The sequence below is a fragment of the Amphibalanus amphitrite genome, unplaced genomic scaffold (assembly GCF_019059575.1).
Source record: "Amphibalanus amphitrite isolate SeventyFive unplaced genomic scaffold, NRLGWU_Aamphi_draft 000830F_arrow, whole genome shotgun sequence".
Taxonomy (NCBI): Eukaryota; Metazoa; Arthropoda; class Thecostraca; order Balanomorpha; family Balanidae; genus Amphibalanus; species Amphibalanus amphitrite.
In genome coordinates, this window is record NW_024882324.1 from 2,487 (window position 1) to 26,509 (window position 24,023).

The 24,023-nt window shown below is 53.8% G+C and overlaps 1 protein-coding gene across 1 annotated transcript; it reads left to right on the forward strand.

Moving 5' to 3' along the window:
• Nucleotides 1-361: 361 nt before the first annotated feature.
• On the forward strand, nt 362-17,450 carry LOC122366775 (trichohyalin-like). Its single transcript, XM_043339341.1, has 11 exons — nt 362-417; nt 1,638-1,805; nt 2,169-2,336; nt 3,196-3,728; nt 3,927-4,380; nt 4,719-4,871; nt 7,520-7,708; nt 8,228-8,367; nt 11,851-14,572; nt 15,187-15,450; nt 17,277-17,450. Exons 1-11 carry the CDS (start codon nt 382-384, stop codon nt 17,448-17,450), a joined length of 5,001 nt encoding a protein of 1,666 aa, XP_043195276.1. The 5' UTR covers nt 362-381.
• The last annotated feature ends 6,573 nt before the right edge of the window (nt 17,451-24,023 follow it).

A 24,023-nucleotide genomic window follows, 5' to 3' on the forward strand; every position in this document is an offset into this window, starting at 1 on the left:
ACTCAAAACTAATGTTAAGGTGGGAGGGTCCCTTTAAACATGCATGACGACGCAGAGCGAAACTGATAACGAAACAGAACAAATTTCAGAAAGCTGCTGTTAAAAGTGTTCGAAAAACCGGAGGTAAAATTTGTCTCCGTAAGGTACGATTTAAAATTCAAGCGTAAGCTCAAATGTGATAAAGTACATAAACCCTAAACGCGCACCCTGTATCGACAATTACATGGTGTGCCAGCCATCTTTTATCTCAATAGATTGGGAATAGACGCGCTCTTCAACCGAACAAGCAAGTGAGGGTGTAATTAATGATTCACGTTTTTGCACGTCCTTACAAACGATTCACGTTATTGCATTTCCTCAGGCAAAGAAGAGGAGCGGTTAATGTATCAACAACTTCAGTCAGCGTCACAAAAACAGGTAAGTCAGCGATAAAGGTGGTCGATAATCCACCGTCCACCCTTATCTGAAAGAGCCGTACGATTTTCAGCTTACCACTTCTCGGGTGCGCATTGTTCGCTATGTGTGTGCGTGTGGCCTCTGCCCGCCGTGTGTGTGTGTGGGGGGGGGGGCAGCTGCCCACTGGCCGTCTCTGGCTGCTGCCCACTACTGGGGGCAGTCCAGCATCCACCCTGTGTGCGTGGAGCCACTGCCTGCTAGCCGCCGCCCGCCACTGCATTAACCATGACGCGCGGTGCGCGGCGGTCGGTCGGCGGCACGGACGGCGTGAACGGGCACCGTCATGGGCCAGGACACGCCATCGGGGAGTGGGCACCGGCGAGGGCCGTGACACGCCATCAGGGAGTGGGCACCGGCGAGGGCCGTGAGGCGGGAGAGGGGGAGGGGGAGACGCCGGCGCCGACCCTTTTTATGAACGTCGGTCCTCGAAGTTCTCAGGATATCCGGTGGCCACTTCAGTCCACGGGCTTGCTAACACATGGAAACAATTTTAGGAATCGGATTGCATCGTGACTGACAGTATCTGAGGAGTCCGTGGGTTGTAAAATTCCCCATACGAACGGTGGGGAAATAGTGGCGAACGAGTAACCTGGGCGCCGTTTTAAGTCGACAGTCACTAAAGCGCGGAGTGGACTCCCCATCCCCTCCCCTATAGTTTGATGACGCGTGGGCAGATGTCCGAACTTCTCTGCCTCCCTACACCCCGCAGTTTGATGACGCGCAGGCTGCTCTTCAGTTCGATGACGCGCGGACTAACCCCCCCCCCCCCGCAGTTTGATGACGCGCGGGCTGCTCCTCAGTTTGATGACGCGCGGACTAACCCCCCCCCCCCCCGCAGTTTGATGACGCGCGGGCTGCTCCTCAGTTTGATGACGCGCGGACTATCACCCTCAGTTTGATAACGCGCAGACTATCCCTGGCAGTTTGATGACGCGCGGACTAACCCCCCCCCCCCCCGCAGTTTGATGACGCGCGGGCTGCTCCTCAGTTTGATGACGCGCGGACTATCACCCTCAGTTTGATAACGCGCAGACTATCCCCGGCAGTTTGATGACGCGCGGACTATCCCCCTCCCCTCCCCCCAGTTCGATGACGCGCGGACTATCCCCGGCAGTTTGATGACGCGCGGACTATCCCCCTCCCCTCCCCCAGTTCGATGACGCGCGGACTATCCCCGGCAGTTTGATGACGCGCGGACCGAGATCCAGCGCCGAGACCAGGAGATCGTGGCGCTGACGGCCAAGATGAAGACGCTGGAGGAGCAGCACCACGATTACCAGCGGCACATCACCGTGCTCAAGGAGTCGCTCTGCGCCAAGGAGGAGCACTACAACATGCTCCAGGCCGATGTCAGTACCGGAGCCCACACTGTCCTAATCGGATCAACGCGCGGCCTTGAATTTCGCTCCAGGACCGGAGAACATAGGCCTATAAGGGGCTTATCTCGGTTTTTGAAAATCGGAAAATATATCTGATGTTTAAGCTCAATGTCGAGGCCCACGTGCAGGTTTCGACATCCATTTGGTACGATGCATTGCTATTTATATCTATTTTAGGCTATGTGCCCCTCGGTCAAAGCTTTTTCTCGGTGATAAGGGAATAACTTGAGTTATGCATTCTATAGCTTATTGGCAGATATCTAGCTTCATTTCATAAAAAGTCCCGCCATATGCGTCTGGAGACGAGACTGACCTCCACGCTACCCTCGTCAGGTGGAAGAGCTCCGCCAGCGACTGGAGGAGAAGAACCGCACCATCGAGAAGAAGACGCAGGCGGCTCTGCAGGCCGGACAGGAGCGCAGTCGACTCAGCAGCGAGCTCAACGAGACCAGAGACCACCTGGACATCAAGGACCGCAAAATCAACGTACTCCAGAGGAAGGTCAGTCATCACGGCGCTCGACACAATAGAAAATCATGTATCTGACATTTCCGATTTATGTTTCTGCAGCAGCTTGATTTATTATTCAATTTTCTTTCGTGCAATTCCAATTTACGACGTAACGAGACAAAGAAGTCCTCGGCAGAGGGAAAGGAATAGATAATTGCTTGTGTAGTCTGTTCAACATTTGGTACGGAACACAGAGCCGGACCTAGAAAACAGATGACATGAATTGTCAAATCTGCCACAGATTTGTGATCAGTGGCAGGACAAAATGGGTGATATCAAACATGCACTAGATGAGTGATAACTCACGAGCCCGTATTACGACACACGACGTATAGGACAGACGCGTGACATGGGGTATAGGATCGGTGTGCGACAGTAATTGGGTCTGTGTCACAGGACGGGAAATCAGACGGATGACAGGACTGCATCTTAACTCGTAGCCCTATCGATCCGCACTCAGGGACTCAGCTGCTTGATCTTTGGATAAAATCCATTTGATTTTTTATTTAACACCGTATCATATTTGACTCAGAAATCTACGTACAAGCATTCAATAAAGTTGATATCCTCGAGCATATCGTGAAATATGGATGGCTTCGACGCGTTGGCTGTGACTTTCATTTCACCATGTTATATAATAGTGGCAAGACTCGGTCCTTTCAAACTCATGTTGGGCTCTTCGACGAGCATAACTCTGCTATATGAGGGAAACTTCCCGCATGGATGGCGTTGCTTTAAAGGACACGCTATTTTTGACAGAGTTTCGTTCCTCTGACGTTGACTGCCGCAGGCAATCCCCTCCGTACTCTTTCTCTCCCATTCTCACCCCTCTCTCTCTCTCTCCCCGCAGGTGGAGAACCTGGAGGAGCTGCTGAAGGAGAAGGATAACCAGGTGGACATGGCCCGCTCCCGATTAACCGCCGTCCAGGCGCACCACACCAGCTCGGAGGGCGCGCTCAGCTCCCTCGAGGAGGCCATCAGCGACCGCGACAAGCAGATCACCCAGCTGCGCGAGCAGCGCGACCGCGCCGAGCAGGACCGCGCCCAGGAGCGCGAGCTGCACGAGCGAGAGCTGGCCGAATACAAGCTGAAGCTGCACGCGCTGGAGACCGAGCTGGAGAAGCTGCAGGTGCGGCTGGAGCGCGCCCAGACCGAAAAGGCCAAACTGGAGGCCAAGCTGGAGACATCCCAGCAGGAACTGGGCAAGGCCAAGGCGGAGCTGGACAAGGTTCAGGGCGACGTCGGCAGCCGCTCGCACGAGGTCGAGTCGAGCAAACAGAAGCTGACCAAGCTGGAGCTGGAGACGGACAGACTGAGGGCGGAGAACGACCGGCTGCGGTTCGACCTCGAGCGGGAGCGAGAGCGGACCGAGAGGGACAGAGAGCGGGAGAGGGAGAGGGACCGCGACCGGGACCGGGAGCGGGACAGAGATCGGATGGACCGCGATCCCAGAGATCCGCGTGATCCGCGAGATCCTCGAGACCCACGCGATCCGCGGGATCCGCGCGACTCCCGGGATTCACGCGACTGGGAGCGATCCACGACCCCCGTGTACAACCCGCAGCGCGAGCGGCACATGAGCGGCAGTCTGGCCGCCTCGCTGGAGATCGAGCGCCTCCAGGAGCGGCTGGAGAAGTCGCAGGCCGAGCTGCGGCGCGCCCAGACCGAGCTGCGCATGTACCAGAACGACAACGACCGCGTGCAGGTGGAGGTCGAGCAGCTGCAGGAGAAGGTGGAAAAGTCCTCCGGCGAGATCTATCGGCTGAAGACGCGCCTAGAGAACGCCCAGAGCGAGAAGGACTGCCTCCAGGAGGAGTACGACCGCTCGCAGATGATCCTGGCGCGCATCATGACCGACAAGGACCGCTCGCAGAGCGAGGCCGACAAGCTGAAGGAGGAGCTGGAGCGGTCGCAGCAGACGCTCGGCCGCACCCAGATCACCCAGGAGAAGACGCAGAACGAGCTGGACAAGGCGCAGATGGAGCTGGATCAGCTGCAGGAGAAGCTCGACAGGACCACCGGCGAGCTGCGCAGGGTAAGTGGTCAGCGCCTTGTCTCGGTGAGATGGTGCGGTAGGCTTTTCAAAGATGTGTAACGTGTGTATTGGTACGCTTTCGCTCGTGACACTGCTCAATCAGACATACTCCCTGCAATTATCTAAACAAGCAGAGGAATCGTAACAAAAATATGCGAGTAAGCAGGACATAACCTATGTCTATTGGCCTCTATAAGATTTGGCTATTTCTGACATACAAGAAACAAATTGGAGCGTAAAACATATACAACCATTTTTGTAACAACATTTCTCTGTAACCTCCAGTTCTTTACGTTCGCTGCTGTTTTCGTGGCTGTGACTCCCGACATTCCCCTCAGCTCCAGGCGGAGCGCGAGCAGGCGATCTGCGACATGGACCTGCTGCAGGCGCAGGTGGACAAGACGCTCGGACAGTCGACCCGCATGCAGCGCGACAAGGAGGCCGTCGAGACGGAGCTCAGCAAGCTCAAGGACAAGTACGACAAGGCCCAGGTCAGTGAGGAGAGTCTGCTCAGTCCCAGCGAGGTGGCGGCGGGACGATGGCACGTGCTCGCCGACTGAGAGCCAGACATGCATTTTTAATAACAGACCCCACCGCCTGCATTAAGTCTCTGTCAGCTGCACTGCACTCGTTAAATAACTCCCCCCATGAGGCTGTCGGCGCGGCCTGGCGCGGCGTGTCACAAAAGGCAGAGCCGTTTTCAACTGTCGGGGGCCATTCGTTGGACTTTGGACTGCGGCTGACGTCCCACCGACATGAATCTGGGAATTCTTTGACGTCCAGCCTATCGAGTTCAGATCCGGCTTCAATAGTTTGGCCGCCGCGGCAGACCTGCCCACAGCTGGTCCGAATTATTTTCGTGGTATGGGGTGCAGGCCCCCGTGTTACATCCGTGAGCCGATTAGGAGCAGTCGGGTACACTGTAATACGTACTCAGTATCAGCATCTCATCTGCATATGTTAGCGGGGATGCACTTGGGGAGGACAGAGACGAGGAAGCACACCGGATATCGCTCGCGTCAACTGAAAGGCTGTTGAGAGCGTTGATACAATTGATAAACTGTATGTTCTGATGCCTGTATATACGAGTAGATTGGTGGTATTGATTAGCATGTTTCTCCTCGACGCGTAGCAGCTACCGTTGGCTCAGCTCTGACTTCTGATTCAACCTGTAATCTAAATCCATGACAAGTATCAGCCGATTGATCAGCGAACGTCACAACTGGACCATTTAAACCGAACTATGCGGTAACACCTGTTGAGCCACGTTAACTAATGAAATTCCAAAGAGCGAGGCTCGAAACTCCGGGAATAGTTAGTGTCCCTCGGCCGTGCTCTCTGCAGCGACCTTCAGGTGTAGGCGCCACACACTCAGCGAAGAAACTGCTGGAAGTTTGACGGAAGAAACCGCTGTAAATTTAACGATGGTCATATCGGACAAAGAACGGACATGAGCGCTGGATTCTCAGCCCGTCTAGACGGAGTTCGCAGAACCGCATTACCAGGCTCACTTCATGAGGACGAAGTTGTGCATTAGTCTTCAACAGCTCACCTACTTACACGTTGACAGGTGGCCTTTAAACTCCAAACACTGAAGGTCACTTGTTACTGAAAATTAATTTACCGTGTGAACGGTACAAAAGACACATCAAGTTATGCACAAGCAACACAAGCTAACTGAGCTTCTGAAATTACTTAGTTCAAACTCATTATTATTCAATCAGTCAATGAACGTTCTAATTCCATGTCAACTAGTGCTATGTCGTATGCATTCTAGCCTCAATTATTTCATAAAATAAGCGATAAATAACGATCCAACGAATACCTACCTTCGGCTCTTGGTGTGATAGCCGCGCTTTTCACACTTGCGCCCCATTAAATCACGCTCTGACAATTTATGAAATAAAACCTCATCCAATGTGCTGCGATACATCAAGTGTGCTGAAATCCCCGGCCACAGACCTGCGCTGCAGGCTGTGATAGTGAAAATGCGCCCCGAAGTCCCGCCCCCACCTTGCCATCCGTTCCAGTCATCAGTCACCTATCTCATTTTCGCTCCTTTGACGTTAATTGGTTTTCACGTGTCTCGGAACGCCAATAAAGGTCTTCTTAATCGGTTTCCGTGCCTACTTGAATGATCAGAAATAGCAATGCGAATGTCTATTTATGCTTTATCTGCGTACCCTGTTATCACTAACTAAAGAAAAATCTGCCACACTTAGCAAAAATCCTAGCGCCTTAGCTTGCTCTCCATCTCCTGCAGCCCAGCCAGTCGCCAACCCTGCTGGTTTTACTACCGCTCTCGTCTAGCGACCGTCTCCTCCTCTGCCGTTCGGCCCGTTTGTTTCCCGGCCTGTCGCCGCCGGGCCCACCGAGCCCTGCAGGTCGCTCGGCTCAGCCGGCAGCGGCAGCGAGCGTCTCGGCAGGCCTCTATCGGCTGCCCGACCGCCGCCGGCCGGGGCGGGGGCGGGGGCGGCCGGGGCGCTGCATCGACCCAGTGGAGGGTCAACGGCGTTAACTGGCCGCCCGGCCCGCCGCCTACCACCCGCCGTTCGCCGCCCGCCGCCCGCTGCTGCTGCGTTTAACGGGTGGAGAAAGAGTATATTGCTCTGAGAGTGTGTAAGCTGAAAATGCCTCAATAATGTCCGGACCACGCAACACTCCTGCAGTAAGCCATGGAACTCACGCCGCGCTGTCCCCGTGCAGAAGTGCCAGAGTTTATTGCCGAGGATTACGGCGTGCATTACCTGTGGGGTCTGTAAATGATCATAATCCATCACTTGTTAACGCCCGCCTAATCTAGCCAGATTTACGGAAGTCATGCACTGGCATGAATGCCGCCATCAGCCGCGCATAAAATGAAATAACTTGAGCGTGTAATAGAGACAAGTGAACGGGTTTAGGACGGAGAACTGCAGTTTTTTAGGACAAGTATGTACTTTGTAGACTTTGTGAGGACTATGTATGCTGTCGGTATCTCAGGAACAGCTGGCCGCATACTGCCGGATACGGCAGACCCTCACCCCCTGTTCTGGCCACCGCCTGCCGCCCGCCCCTCAGGGTCAGCTGGCCGGGAGCTGCGGATACGGTGTGTAGCTCCCCATCCCTCTCACCCCTGCCTGCCGCCCGTGCCCCTCAGGGTCAGCTGGCGCGCGTGCTGAAGGAGAAGGAGGCCGTGGAGATGGACCTGCTGAAACAGTCGGAGCGGGTCGAGCTGCTGCAGAGCCAGCAGGCCAAGGCGCTGAGGGACCGGGACACCGTGCAGACCGAGATGGACCTGCTCCGCGAGAAACTGGACAAAAACTCCGCACTCATACAGAAACTGCAGGTAAGCCACGGGCAGGTAAACATTTCACAGAGAGGTCAATCACAAGTGAATGGGAACAACAACTAGCATATCCTCCAGTCTTCAATTAGGTACTTCTTACAAATCTTTTAGGAATTATCCAGCTTAACTTATTCAGGTTCACGAGAAAGCTATTAGGTAACATAAGATGCTAACTATACACCAGATATACACTCTCCGTCTAAAAATCCCAGCGTTCCGGCTGTTCCGACGCACTGTCGCGTCGGTCCGACAGACGTCTGGTGAGGGAGGGGGCGTCTGCCGCTCCAGGCGCGGTCTTATCTGACACATTTATTCACCGGGAGGCCGCCGCTCGCCGGAAACACCGCCACGTTCTGCGAACCACTGCCGGGTGGCCAACTCACCAGGCCGTTTCTGTCCGATAATGTCACTGAGCCGGTGCCGCGGTGAATTACTGTGACTGTGCCCCGTGACCCGCGGAGGTGAGCCAACTGTCCTTGGCGGCAGTCTGACGGCCTCCTCCCCCGCCCCCCGCCGCAGATCGAGAAGGAGGACAGGAGCTCCGAGCTGGAGCACCTGCGGGAGAAACTGGAGAAGAACCAGCTGCTCATCTCGCGGCTGCAGGAGGAAAAGGAGACGGCGCACCGCGAGAACGAGCGACTGCTGGAGAAATACGACCGGTGAGACGGCGGCAGAGGTGGAGACCGGTGTGCTCCCGCCGGCCGCTGGGCTCGGTGGAAGCAGATGGAGCACCATCCTCCAACATTGGAATTAAGAACCCTTGCATTAATTGAGCAAAAAGTTGGAAATGCATCCGATTCAATGGTTTACTTTGAATATTAGTTCACTAGAATGTTGTCATAATAGCATCAGCTATAGGACTGCAGAGTTTATTTCAAAGCTTCACACTGTCCGAAACCTCCTTCTTGCTTTCTTGCTTTCGATTCATTAACTTTTATAAATCGCACCCCTTGAAATTAGCTCAAGTTTGAGTACTAGTTTTACGGATTGTATGCTGAACCGTTTCCCCCTTTGATTTGAAAGTGTAAAGATTGTCTGTGTTATCATTATGCATTTATTTAGTCCACAAATCTACCTATTTTTTAAACTTTTTTTCAAAGCACGATTGAAAATTGTTTTCTTCTTCGCTTATTAATTTGCATATCAATTACGTATTTCTTGCAAAAAAAAAAAATGCAACTTCTTTTTACCGATAGTTAGCAATTAGCATTATACTCCATGCCCTCCACCCTATAGTTAAAACCCCGGCACGTTAGATTTTTGTGGTCATTTGTAGTGAAAACAGCCTACTTAGGGGCATGTCAAGACGCTGGGTACTGTCTGAACACGGCCCTTTTGCACGCTGCCCAGAGTGACCCAAAGCCGGTTCGTGTCTGAACGTTTGTGTGTCAGCCTGGTCGGCACGCCTCCTGCGATCAATGACCACGTTTCCATGGGCATCACTGATCCGGATCAGTAAAAATGGATTAGCTAATCCAGTATAGTTAGACAACATATGAAAATGAAAATAAGGGATTAACTGATTATATAAGCCTAATCCACTTGGAATCATATCATGTAACGAAAAGTTCGAGAAATATAATACGATACCAGTATAACGCCTTTTGGGGCGACTAACGGAGCGAGCGAGAGGGTGGGCCTTGCACGTGCGAAATTGCGAGGGGGTACCTCCAACTGACTTGTGCACGGCACGCTACTAACTGGTCTCTAGCGATGTGCCAAATTTGGGCACAATCGGCCCAGCCGTTCTCGAGATCTGGAAGCGGCACCCTGCACGTGCGCACGTGCAAAATGGGTCCCAACTGACTTGTGCACGGCACCCTACTAACCGGTCCCTAACCGTGTACCAAATTTGAGCGCAATCGGTCCGGCCGTTCTCGAGATCTGGAAACGACCCCTGCACGTGCGCACGTGCAGCGGCACCCCAACTCTGGCACATGGATATGCAGTGCCTAGTGGGTGCCTACCTACATGCCAACTTTCAGCGCAATCGGCCAAGTAGTTACCGAGATATTGCAACAATTACAAAAGTGACACCTCTTCGTTTTGCACGTGGCACGTGCATAAGGGGTCACCCACATGCATCGGGAATAGTCCAATACTTGGTAGAAGGAATGAAGCTACCCTACAAAAATTACCGCGTGTAAATCGGTCAAGTGGTTGCTGAGATATAAGCCTCGCAAAAGCGTGACCACGGCCGGCCGGCCGGCCGGCCGGCCGGCCGCTCATACTCAGAAATTTCCGTTAATCTAAGGAAAGACTACGCTCGCTTCGCTCGCTCCGTAATAAATTTGCTGATCCGAATCAGTGATGCCCATGGAAACGGGGTCAATGTCTGTTCGTGTGGAGAGAGAGAGAGAGAGAGAGAGAGAGAGAGAGAGAGAGAGAGAGAGAGAGAGAGAGAGAGAGAGAGAAAGTGAGAGAGAGAGAGGGGAGAGCGATTAGTGTGAGTGAGTGAGTGAGTGAGTGAGTGAGTGAGTGAGTAAGTGAGTGAGTGAGTGAGTGAATAAGTAAGAGAATAAGTGAGTGAGTGATCGATGACTATGTAAGAGTATTTATATCAGGTTAAATGTCATTTCCTGAGTTGAGTTGTCAGTTTTCACCCGGCACAGCTGACTGTTTTGCACATCACACCAATATGCGCTTATTTTGAAAGCTTGGGAGGCGCTATTGATCTCGCTTTTGCATGTGTCTGTTTTGTAGTCAACTGTCAGTTTATGCTAGTGGACCGTCCCACCAGTGACAACTATGGCAGTACCGGCTGCACCACTGGTCATCATGCAGCCCCACTCCCCCTCCGCCGTCACCGAGTGACCGCCGCGTCCAATCAGCCAGCTTGATAACGACACCGCGCTGTGATAACGACACCCTCCCCCCCGCCCCTCCCTCGCAGTCAGATACCCGGGGAGGCGGCCGACGCGCCCTCCCCTCCCCCCGTCCCCGAGCCGTGTTGACCGCGGTGCGTCGCTATTGTCGGCGGGACTGACGCCGTCGGCGCAACGATCCGGCGCAGTAACTTTGCCGCAGACTGGCGCCACCCGATGACAGTCTCGTTCTCAGATATAGCGCCGACTAAGGCTGTCGGCCGAACTCGAACGAATGGGTCAGCAAACGCGGCTGGTTGTGTGAGCTAACCGAACCAAACGAGTCGGAGTCGGCAGTAAAATGAGTCAAATCGACTGAGATAAAGTGGTCAGTCGGGTGGCCCAGACGACTTCTGTTTGCAGACGAATGTGGGGCAGACAAAGTCAGGCACAGTTGTCTAGGGTACGACCGGAAAAAAAAATATTCGGTTGACCATAGGCTCGTGCGACGCTCAACGCTCGTAGTTTATAGGAATAGTTCACGGTGCGCTTGAGTAGCCCTTTATTTTCGCTGGCGGTTGACCCGACACGTGCTAGATCAAAGGTCACAACATGATTAGGGTCGCGTGCTTTTCCAACTTTTCACTTTGCCCTTTACGTTCCTTATGTAGTTGGTGCACTCGTTGGAGGGCTCTAACCTCGTGACTAAATTTACCCCATGCCCTACTGGAACAGACTATTTGGAAATTGCGATTACAACAAACAAGGGCGGAAACATTAATCGGCTACAACGGCCATTAGATAACAGATAGATCGAATATTTATTAGCCACGAGTGGGATCCTGATCAGGAAATTGTTTAAAAAGCCACATTTTCTATTTAGATGCATACGTTATTTGGTCGTATGGAAATTTCACGACGGGATGTAGTCGAACTAGAACAAGCGAAATGTCACGGCGATTCGGCGGCACATGTCGGTGCAGACGTCTATGCAACAGCCAACATCACAGGAATCCTTCCACAATGTAGCCATAAATAACGAACATTTCCGGCGATGTAGCGATAAATTTCACAGAAGTTGGACACATCGTGCAATCACGATGCGAAACATGCGGCTGTATGATTATCAAGCATTCCATTTGTGTTGTGTGCTTTGTTTTGATGGCTTCATTTGCGTTTATTCGTGTCATTATGTGCACGGGGGATTTATAAATCGTGTGTGTATATAAATGACAGCCTTTCTTCTGTTCCCCAAGTTCTGCTCATCAGACTCGTGCTACAATACTTCCCTTACTGCATCCACCACGACGTCCTGACCCGCATCCCCGTGTTCGCCAGGTCGCAGGGCGAGGTGCAGCGGCTCCAGACCCGGCTGCAGACGGCGCAGGACGAGCAGGACCGGCTGCAGTCCGAGGGCGAGAAGTCGCACCTGCTGCTCGGTAAGACGCGCGAGGAGCAGCGCCGCGCGCAGGACGAGCTCGAGAAGCTGCAGGAGCTCTACGACCGCAGCGCCGTCCAGTTCATGAGGATGAAGGACAGCGAGGAGAGGTCCCGCGAGGAGCTGGAACGGCTCAACCTGGAGCTGGAGCGCCTCCGCGAAAAGTACGACAAGTCCCAGATGGAGAACAAGAGGCTGTCCAACGAGCGAGAACAGCTCAAAGAGGACGTGGATAAACTCGTGTTTGATGTTGAGCGGTCCAAGGCCCAGTACCAGAAACTACAGGCAGCTCAGGATCGCAGTAACGAGGAGGTGGCGCGTCTCCAGGTGGAGGTCGAGAAGGCGTACGAGAAGGCGGAGCGAAGTCACGCCGAGCTGAGGAAGATCCAGGCGGAGCGCGACAAGGCGCAGGCGGAGGCCGAGACGTGCCAGTCGGAGATGGAGCGCTACCTGGCGCGCCTCGGAAAGTACCAGGACAGCCAGGAGCGCAGCAAGGAAGAACAGGAGCGTCTCAAATTGGAAATCGATCGTGTCAAGGAGAAGCTGGACAAAACGCAAATGGATCTGGAGACGGAGCACCTGATGCGCGATCGTTTCGAACAAGAGGCAGCTAAGCTGCGAATCGAACTCGACCGTCTGGAGTCTCAGAAGGGTCGCACGCTTAGCGAGGACAGCCGCTCCGACATACAGCTGGAGGTGCTGCAGAACGAGCTGGACCGCGTGCGGGAAAAGTACGACGTCTCCCAGATGGAGGTTCGCAAACAGCGCATCCAGGCTGAGAAACAGCAGGAGGAGGTGCAGCGGCTGCAGAAAGAGCTGGAGAAGCACGAGAACAACATGACACGTTTTGCTTCTGAGAAAGAACAAAACCAGGGCGAGGTTGAGAGGCTGAAATTCGAGCTGGAACGCATTCGTTCCCGTTACGAAAAGGCGCAGAGCGAGGCGACGCGACTCGGTCAGAAGGTGGAACAGCTCGAGTCAGAGAAGAAACGGCTGAAGAGCGACCTGCAACAGGCGCAAGCTGAGTTGGACCGCCACTCGACGGCGCAGAACGACAGCCGAGACGACATGGAGAAAATAAATGCGGAGATGGACCGCGTGCGAGCCAAGCTGGAGCGTTCGCAGGCCGAGCTGCAGCGCGTCAGCGACGAGAAACAGACGAGCGACGCCGAGACGCAGCGCCTGAGCCGCGAGCTGGAGCACACCCAGCAGCGGCTGACCAAGTACAAAGACAGCAACGAGGCCGCCAAGGCCGAGTTCGAGAAGATGGCCATGGAGATCGAGTCGCTGCACTCCAAGCTGGAGCGTACCGAGGGCAAGCTGCGCACCGCGGAGCAGGAGCGCCAGAACCTGCAGCAGGCGGCCAACAAGGCCAACAGCAATGACGAGCAGACCAGGATACAAGTCAAGGGCTTCCAGGACCAGCTGACCAAGCTACAGAATGAACTAGAAAAGTCACAAGCTGCTCTCAGGGCTTCTGAGGAGCAGAAGCGCGCTGTAGAGGAGCAGAAGAGGGCTGTGGAGGAAGAGAAGCGCAAGGCTGAAGAGGGAAGAAGAAAAGCAGAAGAAGAAAAGAGACAGGCGGAGGAACAAAAGCACAAAGCCGAGGAGCAAAAACGTTTATCGGATGACGAAAAGCGAAAGGTAGAAGAAGAAAAACGGCTAACAGAAGAACACAAAAGCAAGATTGAAGAAGAAATGAGACAAATCGAGGAAAGGCGGAAAAAGGCAGAGGAGCTGGCCAAAGAGGCTGAGATTCAAAAGCAGCAGATCAGGGAGAAGGCCCGTCAGTCGGAGGAGCGTTTGCTCGCGGCCGGTGGGGAGAAGGATAAGCTGACTGCTGAGCGCATGCAGCGCATCTCTGCTCTGGAACACGAGCTGTCTCAGATCACCGCCGAGCGCGACCAGCTGGTGACGCAGCTGGAAAAGTCGTCGGCCATGCTGACCACCTTCCAGCAGGAGCTGCAGTCCACCCAGCGCAGCCTGGAGTCGGCGCAGCAGGCTGCCGGCGGCCAGCAGGCGCAGGCTGCGCAGCAGCTCAAGGAGCGCGAGGCGCAGCTGCAGCAGCTCACGCAGCAGCTGTCCCAGAAGCAGCAGGAGATGGAGTCGCTGCAGCGCGCTCACGAGGCGGAGGTGGCACGACTGAAGAGGGCGGAGGTGGAGCTGCGCGAGGCTCAGAGTAACAGCAGCCGCTCGGACTCGGAGCAGCTGCAGCAGCTGCGCGCTAGTTTGGAGGCGGAGCGCGGCCGCGCCGACCGCGCCGAGCAGACGCTCCAGGAGACGCAGTCGCAGCTGGCGCAGCTCAAACAGCAGCTGGAGGCGGCCCGGACGGAGACGCGGCAGGGCGCGGCCGTGCTGCAACAGCAGGTGCAGCAGCAGAAGCAGCAGCTGCAGGAGCAGCAGCAGCGGCTGGAGCAGCAGCAGGGCACCATCCAGGAGCAGCAGCAGCAGCTGGCGTCGGCCCACCAGCTGCTGCAGCAGAAGACCAGCGACTCCACTGAGGTCCAGAAGCTCAGGAAGGAGCTGGAACGCTCCAAAAACGACATGCAGAACTCTCGAGTAGAGCGAGAAAGGCTTCAGTCCCAGCTGGAGATACTGGTTCAGGAGCTCCAACGCACCCAGGTGAGAATGATGTCCTTTGGTACTGGCGGTTCTAGGAAGCTTTAAAAGCAATCGTTTTGCTAGTTTGCATCTCTAATGCAGTGGCTACACTATGCGTTTTCTGCGTGCGTTTTTTGCGAGTTTGCGTGATTTGCGGAATATCGTTCTAGAAAGAAACGGCATTACGTTTTGTTATATGTTTTTCATATAAACTTTTAATTAACATAAACGTTTTATTAACTTTTATATAAATATTAAAGAAGTTTAATTAATAATAGGTAACCTTTTTTCTAGAACGATATTACGCAAAACCCGCAAACACGCAAAAAACGCACGCAGAAAACGCATAGTGTAGCCAGACCTTAAGAGGATCTCAAAGAATTAGGCATTCGAATTATTTGATTGCCCTTATCTTTCACATGTCAATGAAGTATGAACTGAAGAATTACGACACAGAGAGAAGAAATAATTTTGTTATGCCTATTTTTGCTCTTCAAATGCACAACCACAAGAAACTGCAATCACGTTTACATTTCAGTTGAGCGGTCATTCGAATGATCATTCAAAACTTTGAAAGTTTATTCGTAGTTAGCTATTATGCAACCTCTTATCACATGATCTACGCGTTCCCACAGCTGGATCTACAGAAGGCACAGCAAAAAGCTGCTAACTCGGGCAGTAGCAGTGAGGAGGATTCCAGCGCGCAGCATCAGCAGCAGTTACAGCAGCAACAACAGCAGCTGCAGCAACAGCAGCAGCAGTTGCAGCAGGCCCAACAGCAGCTGCAGCAGCAACAGCAGCTGCTTGAGGAGCGTACGCGGCAGCTGGAGGAACGGGACAAGCAGCTGGCGCAGCTGCAGGCTCGCGTCAAACAGCTCGAGTCGGAGTTGGCAGCCAAGGTAAGGGGGATAGTCCGGCAAGAGCGGGTAATTAAGTCGGGGCTGGCAGCGGAGCCAAGTAGGCTTTTAATTGTTTGTCTCGAGTATTCAATCAAAACTTATATCATTGTGTATACAGACAAGCTAGACAAGTAAGCATCCAGACCATAGCTGCACTTCACTGAAACCTTTAGGCTCATCATCCCATGTCGCCAACTTATACATTATTGGTCGTATCGTGTCGGGATTGCGACGTGCCTGTTGGTATACTGTCCCGCATATACCACTGTGCTGCGGCACAGTCTACCTTACAGCAGCCGCGGCGCGCCGCTTGCACAATGCACAGTGCGGCGCTGGAGCATGAAAAGGGAAGGCAAAAGGCATGGAAAAGGCATCCAAACTCCAAAGTGGTTCAAATATGGGGAGATATCGCTCCCTAACGGCGTGGGCCGTGGATGTTTAAATACGGCTGAACTAATCGTCCAAACCTCTCACAACAGGCGGTGACGGCCGTTTGGGAACTTTACCGAACGATTCGGCGTACCATGTGTAATGTGTTGCCTGTCTGGCTAACGTCCATCGGCGCGGGCCGATTGTCCGCATCCGGTCCATTTAATTCGCGATCAGCCACTCGCGGAATTACGGCGGCGCTCGTAAAGTGGCGACCGGGCCCGGCGCTTCCGACCGGCCGCGGGGAGGCGGGCGAGCCGCCGAGGCCGAACCGCCGCAACTGGGACCATGGGGAGTTGTGGACGCCGCCCACTGAGCTAGGGGACACCTCACTCACCCCGGGAGAAGTTCGAAATAGGGAGGGGGATGAGAGAGACCGGGGCTGGCCCCACGCACTTGCGTCAAAAAGTTCGGTATTGCTGGCGACAAATGATAACAATAACACGTCAAATGTATATTTAGACACACAAAGCTTTTGGTATGAAAATACCTTGATCACTGTGTTAAACAGCAATGAGGACGATCAAGGTATTTTCATACCGAAAGCTTTGTGTGTTTAAATATACATTTGACGTGTTATTGTTATCATTTATCCTAACTGTCTTGGATATTCTACATTGCTGGCGACGTTGACGCGGTGGCACGGCCTCATTATAGCTATATATGTTCAGTGTATTTGGATTGGTCCAGACGAGCAATGTCTTTGGACATTTTCCGGCACATACATGGTACAGATATAGGTGTCAGCAGTCCCGCGATGAAAGCTGGTCCCCTCCCCTCTTGGGTGCTAACTCTCTTTAGAGAGAGGCGTCAGCTCTCCGTGCAAGAGGCGCCATCCCGTCGTGAGAGACGCGGGCCTACCGTGAGAGAGGCGCCATACCGCAGTGAGAGAGGCGGCAGTCCAGCACGGTCCGGCCGCCGCTCTCGGCACCGTCCCAGACAGTGTCAGCGGCATCGATCTCTGTCGCTGTGTGTGAGACGCTGCTGGTCACACACAATGGCCAGTGTGCTCCGTCCCTGGCGACCCTCTCCGGCGGCTGCCCCCGGAGCACCAGCCGGCGCCATATTGATTTATTTGTCCCATAAGGTGACAGTGCGGAGGGTCTGGATAATATCGAAAGTTGTTTGGGTATGGTGACGGTGAAGTATGACACCTTATAGAGAGTTTACTAAGTTACTCTCACAACATAAATAATCGATATCCAATTCAGTCAATGTCATACAAATTTCCCGGAAAACGACAACAAGTCTGTTGGCTCTGCCTTTTACGGTGGATGAATGATTCCCCGTTGCGTTGCTCGGTAAACGTCATCACTTACCGGCTGTCAGTTAGCGCCGCGCGGCCCCACTCAGACGATTGCCCCTGGTGACGGCCCAGCCGCCGTGTCTGCCCGCAGGCGGAGCAGGGCGGCGGAGCGGCAGAGCTGGCGCAGCTGCGGACAGAGCTGGCGCAGCTGCGCGAGGAGAACAAGAAGGCGCAGGCCGAGTCGGAGCGCCTGCTGCACCTGATGCAGATGTCGCAGGAGGAGCAGTTCGCCAAGGACAAGACCATCAAGGAGCTGCAGGAGTGAGTGAACAGAGGATACCCAGGACGGACCCGGGTGATGGGGTAGCTAGATGGGTCCGGTAGAAACGTACTAGGCTGCCAAATAATCAGGGCCACGCTGTGAGACAGGCCGGCACAAAAAAAGACCCGTGGCGACCGAGTAGGTATGTTGGTCCTGAAACGGTACACCAAACTAAACTGAGACTGGAGTTTCTGGGGGACGTGTGATATAGTTGAGGCACGAGAGGGCAGTTGTGTGTCCCCGAGATTTTGTCTCGAGTAGTTAATTCCGAGTAAGAGCGGAGTCGGGAGCGTTGTGCCCCGGCGGGAGCGTTTCGGAGCGGGATGGAATGTACCGCAGGCACGCCGCCGAGGGCTGTGAATCTAATTTCCCAGCGGCATTCACAACAAGATAGACATGCTTCTCTGGCCGAAATCCTGGAAGGCAGCGGAGTTGGTGGATTGTCAAAAAGAACACGGCACAGTGTGAATGAAATTAGAAAAGGAGCAGGTTACTTAAGACCACTTAATTACAAAATGCATACAGAGGTAATACCTAGTGTTAGTGTTAAGCATCGAACGGCGGGGCAGAGTCATGCCCTCATCCTCAGACTCACAGCACATGGCCTTTGTTCCGCGTGATCAATAGCTACATTTGTCACCGGCGAGGCATCGGGGCGTTAGGAGTGTGCTAATAACCCGACACCAGCCCAGTTCCGTGACTTTCGGACACTGGAGGCGGGCATATTTCCAAACGGGAGACTCATTAGGACTGAGACCATCAGCGAGTTTGTGCCATTCGCCCGTTCTGAGCGTTTGCTACAACAGCAAATGAGGTGCTTTCTATTCTGATGAGGACAATTTGAACCGTTTAGCTCATTTATGAGGCACCAACACTCGCCTGAATCAGGGTTATTTTTTAAGTTATGAAAATCTATCGTAAGATGAGCCCGTGCATAATGAATCATTTGTCAGAGGGAGGGTTTCCTTAGAAAGCATTTAAAGAGATAACACAACGTGCAGAAAGTTAAACAGCTGGAACTTCTGCTAATGAAAGGAAAGCTAGCGCACAATGTAGGCACCGCCGAATAGGAATGTATTTTGCGGGGTGGGGTCGATTTTAATTGAAGATAGAGATGGGGGATTTAGTTGAATCAAATATGCCAGTAAATAAGCCCGGAGCGGGCTGCAGGTCGATCACTCTCCGCCGATCAGCTTCACCAGACGGCGACCGACGCGCGGAGCCCCCAGCTCCCGACGGTACCCGCCGCGGATTGGTTCCGCAAAGGTCAACGATGGGTCGGTCGGCCCGGTCGGCCCGGACGACCCGGTTTTAACGGCCGTTTGGGCTCGATTGTGTCGTTACGACCGGCCGGGCGGCCGTGGCGAGCTACAGCGGTCTGCCGGGTGTCCTCGGGACAGCTAGTGGGGGCACTCAATATATGGGAGAGGCCGGAATGGTGATTCATAATGCCGATCAATAATGAATGGATGGTCGAATTATGTTTGGGAAATAAATATATCAGGAGCTGATAACGGTAGGGCGCGGGGTTTAAGTTCAGGGTAGCGCTAGGCTCTTAGTCACTCACTGAAGCGTCCGGCCTGTTGACCCAGTGAATCTGCCCACAGCTGATGTCTGTCCGCGTGTCTGTATCCTCAGAGCGCTGAGGAGGTCCCGCGGCGCGCCGCTGACCGCGCCTCCCTCCACCGGTCCGTCTCGGGCCACCACCCCCGGGGCGGTCACCGCCAGTCCGGCACCGCCGCCGCCGCCGACCCAGCAGTCACAGCAGCAGCAGAACAAGGTCAGAGGCGCCGCACAGCTACCGATGGGTCACTTCAGGGCTATGAAGCTTACTTGCAGGTTCACCACTAGGGATATAATCCATAAACGTGAAGTCCGTGCTTCTAGGAATGTGCACAAACTACAACTCGGCATATAGAGTGCAACTCGTACTTAGAGAACAATCGTCAACAAACTTGGCTAATGGCTTGACAATGACAGAGCATCGTTGAATGAATTATGGATATACCCTCCCACTCCTTGAGAAAAGACCCGCCCATCTGACAGTGGTGTCCTCTGTTGCAGCCCCAGCTGCCGAACCTGCTGCCCGACGCCGCCGGCACGGCCGCTTCCGCCGCCGCCAACGTGGCCGGCAACGTCGCCGGCAACGCGGCAAACGCTTCCAAGGCCGTCGGCGGCTTCCTCAAAAGCCTCTTCTAAAAGTGCAATAGTTCGTCGCGTGACTGCGTGCCAGGGGACGGGCAGAGTGGGACGGAGAGTGACGGAGATGGACGGAGAGTGAGAGAGCGAGGGACGGACGGTTCGCCGTGGATCGCAGCTGCGAAGTGCCTCAAAGTCGAGAGTCCCTCTGTTGGCTTCATCAATCTGATGTGTTTGTCACTTCATCTGATCTCTGTTTATCACGTAACTTGTAAGTTTGTAACCATCCACTCGTGATCTGACCTTTGTTAGGTCCTAAGTCGCATGGCCAGTCCTCGTGGTAGTTGTATGGCCACGGCGGCCGCTGTTGATCTCGGTCGCCGGAGCCGGCCGCTCGAGGGCTAGGTGGCGCTGCCAGCGGAGCTCCCTCCACCAGGTAGCGCCACCTCCGCAAGTGGCGGAGCTCACTGCCGTCTTACGGTGAAGACTGCAGCAAAAATCACCCGAGGCTTGACAGGGGTAGCCAGCCTGCTATTTACGACCCAAGTAACGTCACCAAACAACTTCACACCATCACCATGGTGACATTTAGGCGTTCAGTGTCATTATTCACCAGCATACCGTTTGATGTTGCTTCAAAACATGTGTCTTCATTGTGTCAAGAAGGTATATTTTGAAAGCGTGTTATGCAGTGCGTTCTGTTGAATATTCGCGTTCTTACTACATATGTGTGCCCATCAGAAAAGTAAGGGTCATTTATTTACACCAATGGTGCAAATACGCCCAACATATGTGCAGCACGAAGCATGTCCGTTTGCTGCAGCCATTTTAATTTTACGACGAAGGCATCGCAAAAACGGTGTGCATCTTGGCACCAGACACGCCGCAAGACTGGATACAAGACAGAGCGCGGCTGACTATGAGTGTGTGCGTGTGTGTGTGACGAGTGCAAAACAGCGCGGAGGCACCCCGGATCGCGCGCAGGAGTCGGATCGTGTCGAGGGCGTCCCTGCGCGTGCCACTGCCAGCAATGTGCCATATGAACCTCGATGCGCGGGCTCAGGACCCGGTGGCAGCGCGATCGGTGAGGGACGCTCTGTGCGGCTGAGCGCGGCCGACACCCGTCTGTGTGCGGCGCACGTGTGAGAGTGTCAGTAGCGACACCGGTAGAGCTCACTCTGACCGAACCGGGTCGGTCAGGGGCGCCGGGGCGCCCATTGGGACGGCGGGGACTTGGTGTCCCTGGCAGGGCGCCCGGTGCTCTCCGTTCTCCCTGTGGCGGGGCAGAGCGCCACTCCAGTGGGTGTGGTACCGCAATAGTGACCGGTGTGGAAGGCGGTTCGTAGCGCCCGATATGTCCCAGGGTTGGGATCGCCCGACCCGGCCCGTCTCCGGTCACCGGTTCTAGTCACAGCTGCTCTAGTCTCCGCCGGCGTCCTCCAGTCTCGTTCCCTCGTCCTCTAGTCTCGTTCCCTCGTCCTCTAGTCTCCGTCTCCGCGGCGGGCGGTCTATAGCGCTCCTCCTGTGTCCCTGAGGCCCTCTCCGACCGGCGGCGTGCGCACAAACTGCCCTCCGACTCCCTGTCTGTCCCGGCGGGTCCCGGCCCGCCCCGGGCCGCTCCCCGGCCCTGCTCGCTTCTGTCACGGTCGGTGCTGTGGTCGACGTTGTCTCGAGCGTTCTAGTCCTGCTGTCCCGGCGGCGCTCTGCAGTCGCTCGTATCGGCTCTCCTCTCCTCTCAATCTCTCTTGTCTCCCTGATAGCTAGCTCTGTACGTACCTCATATGCACGTGTGTTTCTACCTGGGTCCGGGCGCGCCGTGTCTGGGGACGGGTGCACGTGGCGCCGCACGTGGCCGCCGCTCGAGCTCAGACACGTGGCGGAGGAGAGGGCGGTGCAGACGGGCCAAAACCGTGATCTTATAGCGCGCATATCCACGTTAATACTCATTTGTTGACTGTAAATAAAGAGTACATGGATGTAAGTATCCTGAACTGGCTGTTTCACTCAATAAGAAGATCGTCAGGTCGCGTTTCCTTTTTAAGTTTCAGATTGAGGATGTGGACGCCACTTTAACACTACCTTTTTCAAATACGATCTCACGCATCTTCATGATCCACGCAATACAATACGATCTTCAAGATCCACGCAGGAAGACACAAAGAAGTTTTTATGAGCCATCAAATGGTTGATTGCAGGAATTTAGTAACCGATGTTAATTAATAATTAGATTTAAATGAACAACAATGAAACTGATGTTACTGACAAATACATATAAGCAAGCAGTACGGGTAAAATCGAAAAAAGCATCAAAATTTGCATCAATTTCATTCAGCTCAGTGCCTAGCGATTTTTCCGCATGACCATGGTAAGTACAGTCGGGTACAGGTTGATGGTCCACTACTCTTTATCCACCGGGTTCCTATGGCTCAGCATTGGCAGTAGCCGCCTGGTACCGGTAGGCTGTGCCGCATGACCCGAAAGTTATGCGGCACAGTCTACCCAGTACCCACGCCGTTTGACATCGGCTCGGGTCGCCGGGTGGAGCGCTTTGTAGACCAGCTGTTGCGTCAGACCAGCGCGGGGGGAGGGGCTCGTCTCAGTGGTTGGCGTGGGCTGGCGAGTGGTGTGGGGCGTGTTGGTGGACCATGGGGGCTGGACGGGTGTGTGTGGTCACTTGCTGCATTGCACATTTTGCGTCGCTTAACAATTGCATTCCTTTTTTTGCTAAGCACAATGCACGGAAGACCCAGCGAATATAATTTACTTTACTTGTGCATTGTGCAAAACTAGATTTGGCACGGTATCGAGGCAACCATAGGTCTTGCCTATGCATGATATTTAGGCAATACGTTTGTAAAAAATGGTGGATTGATGCTGGATGTCAATTGAAATTCGTATGCTAAATGTCGGCACGTATTAAATGAATGAATGAATCAATCAATCAATCAATCAAACAATCAATCGACAAGCATAAAACCGTATAAATGGCTCGCAACCACTAATAGCAATCAAACCAATGTAAGTTTTGCCAATGATTCACCATCATTCCACCAAGCTAGAGTGACCGGCACCCGAACCCACAAAAACATTAATTGACTTTGCCGCCGACCTCCCGGCCCCACCGCCCGCCCGGCCAGACTTTGCCCCGGCCGTAGCTCAGCGTAGGAGTGCTCGACTGTCAAACTGACCGGTAGTGAGGGGCCCGGTTCGAAACGCTTCGCGTGCTGGATATTTGTTTCTCGGTGGGGGGTTTCGCGTTTAGTCCACTTTTCAGAAAGATTATTTGGTGACTGACCTGTTTTCGTTCTTTGCTGCAATTCATGAGGAGACCGTATGCACCCTTACCTGTCCTTCCGCACCCCACTTGGGAGATGGGTTGTTGATCCCCCCCCCCATGGGTATTGTGAATATCTCTAAAATGAATTTTTGGAGGGGGAAACAATCGGTTTTATGCGACAAGTAACCACACACGCCCAGCCCCAGGTCCGCTCACTCCCTCCCCACATCACCCCCTCCCCACACCACACTCCAGCCCGCCTCATCCACCGAGCCGAGCCAAATCGGCAGGCACGACCCTTACCCCCCCCCCCCCCCCAGCCGGTGTGACGCAGCGTCCAGTCAAATCGCTCTACCAGGCGACCCGAGCCGGTGTCATACAGCGTGGGTAGGCTGTGCCGCTTCACTCTCGGGTCATGCGGCACAGCCTACCGGTACCAGGCGGCTGCTGCCAATGCTGAGCCATAGGGTCTCGGTGGATAAAGAGTAGTGGACCATCAACCTGTACCCGACTGTACCTAATGAGAAAAGACCCATCTGACCTCCAGATGGTCTCGCTATAAAAACGAGCGTGTCGCTCATAAGACGCAATGAACGAAATCCGACTTAAATGATGCAACCAACACTTTGCGCCGCCGTCAGTTCAAAGCTGCCGCCGTCAGGTCCCACGGACGTTCATAGCAACCGATAGACATCAGTGCTGGGAGTTCACGGAGAAGCCGGCGGTCATGTATGTACTAACTGCGCACATTGCCCCAACAGACGGTAAATAACTTTTGAAAATACCAATTTCCAATTTTAGTGTTTTCTGGACCAAAATTTTGCGAGGAATCCGATGGTGTGGTCATCGAAATCTGAAAAATTTCCATTTTGGAAATAGCACCTATTTTTTGAAAAATAAATATTCGTCAGGCTTAATAGTCAAATAAATTGGAAATATAATGAGTTAATTTTTGTAACAACACTAGAATGTGTCGAACATGAATTACAGATATATTTTAGCTGAGATGATACTATATCTGCGCATACATGTACATGAACTAGTACATTAACCCTCGCCGGCCGAGAAGGGGTGGGGCGGGTGCCGCCTAATAGGGCTTTTCGCGATAGCTTAAAACTCGCTTAGGGTAGACAGCTGAAACTTGGCATACCTAATCTTTT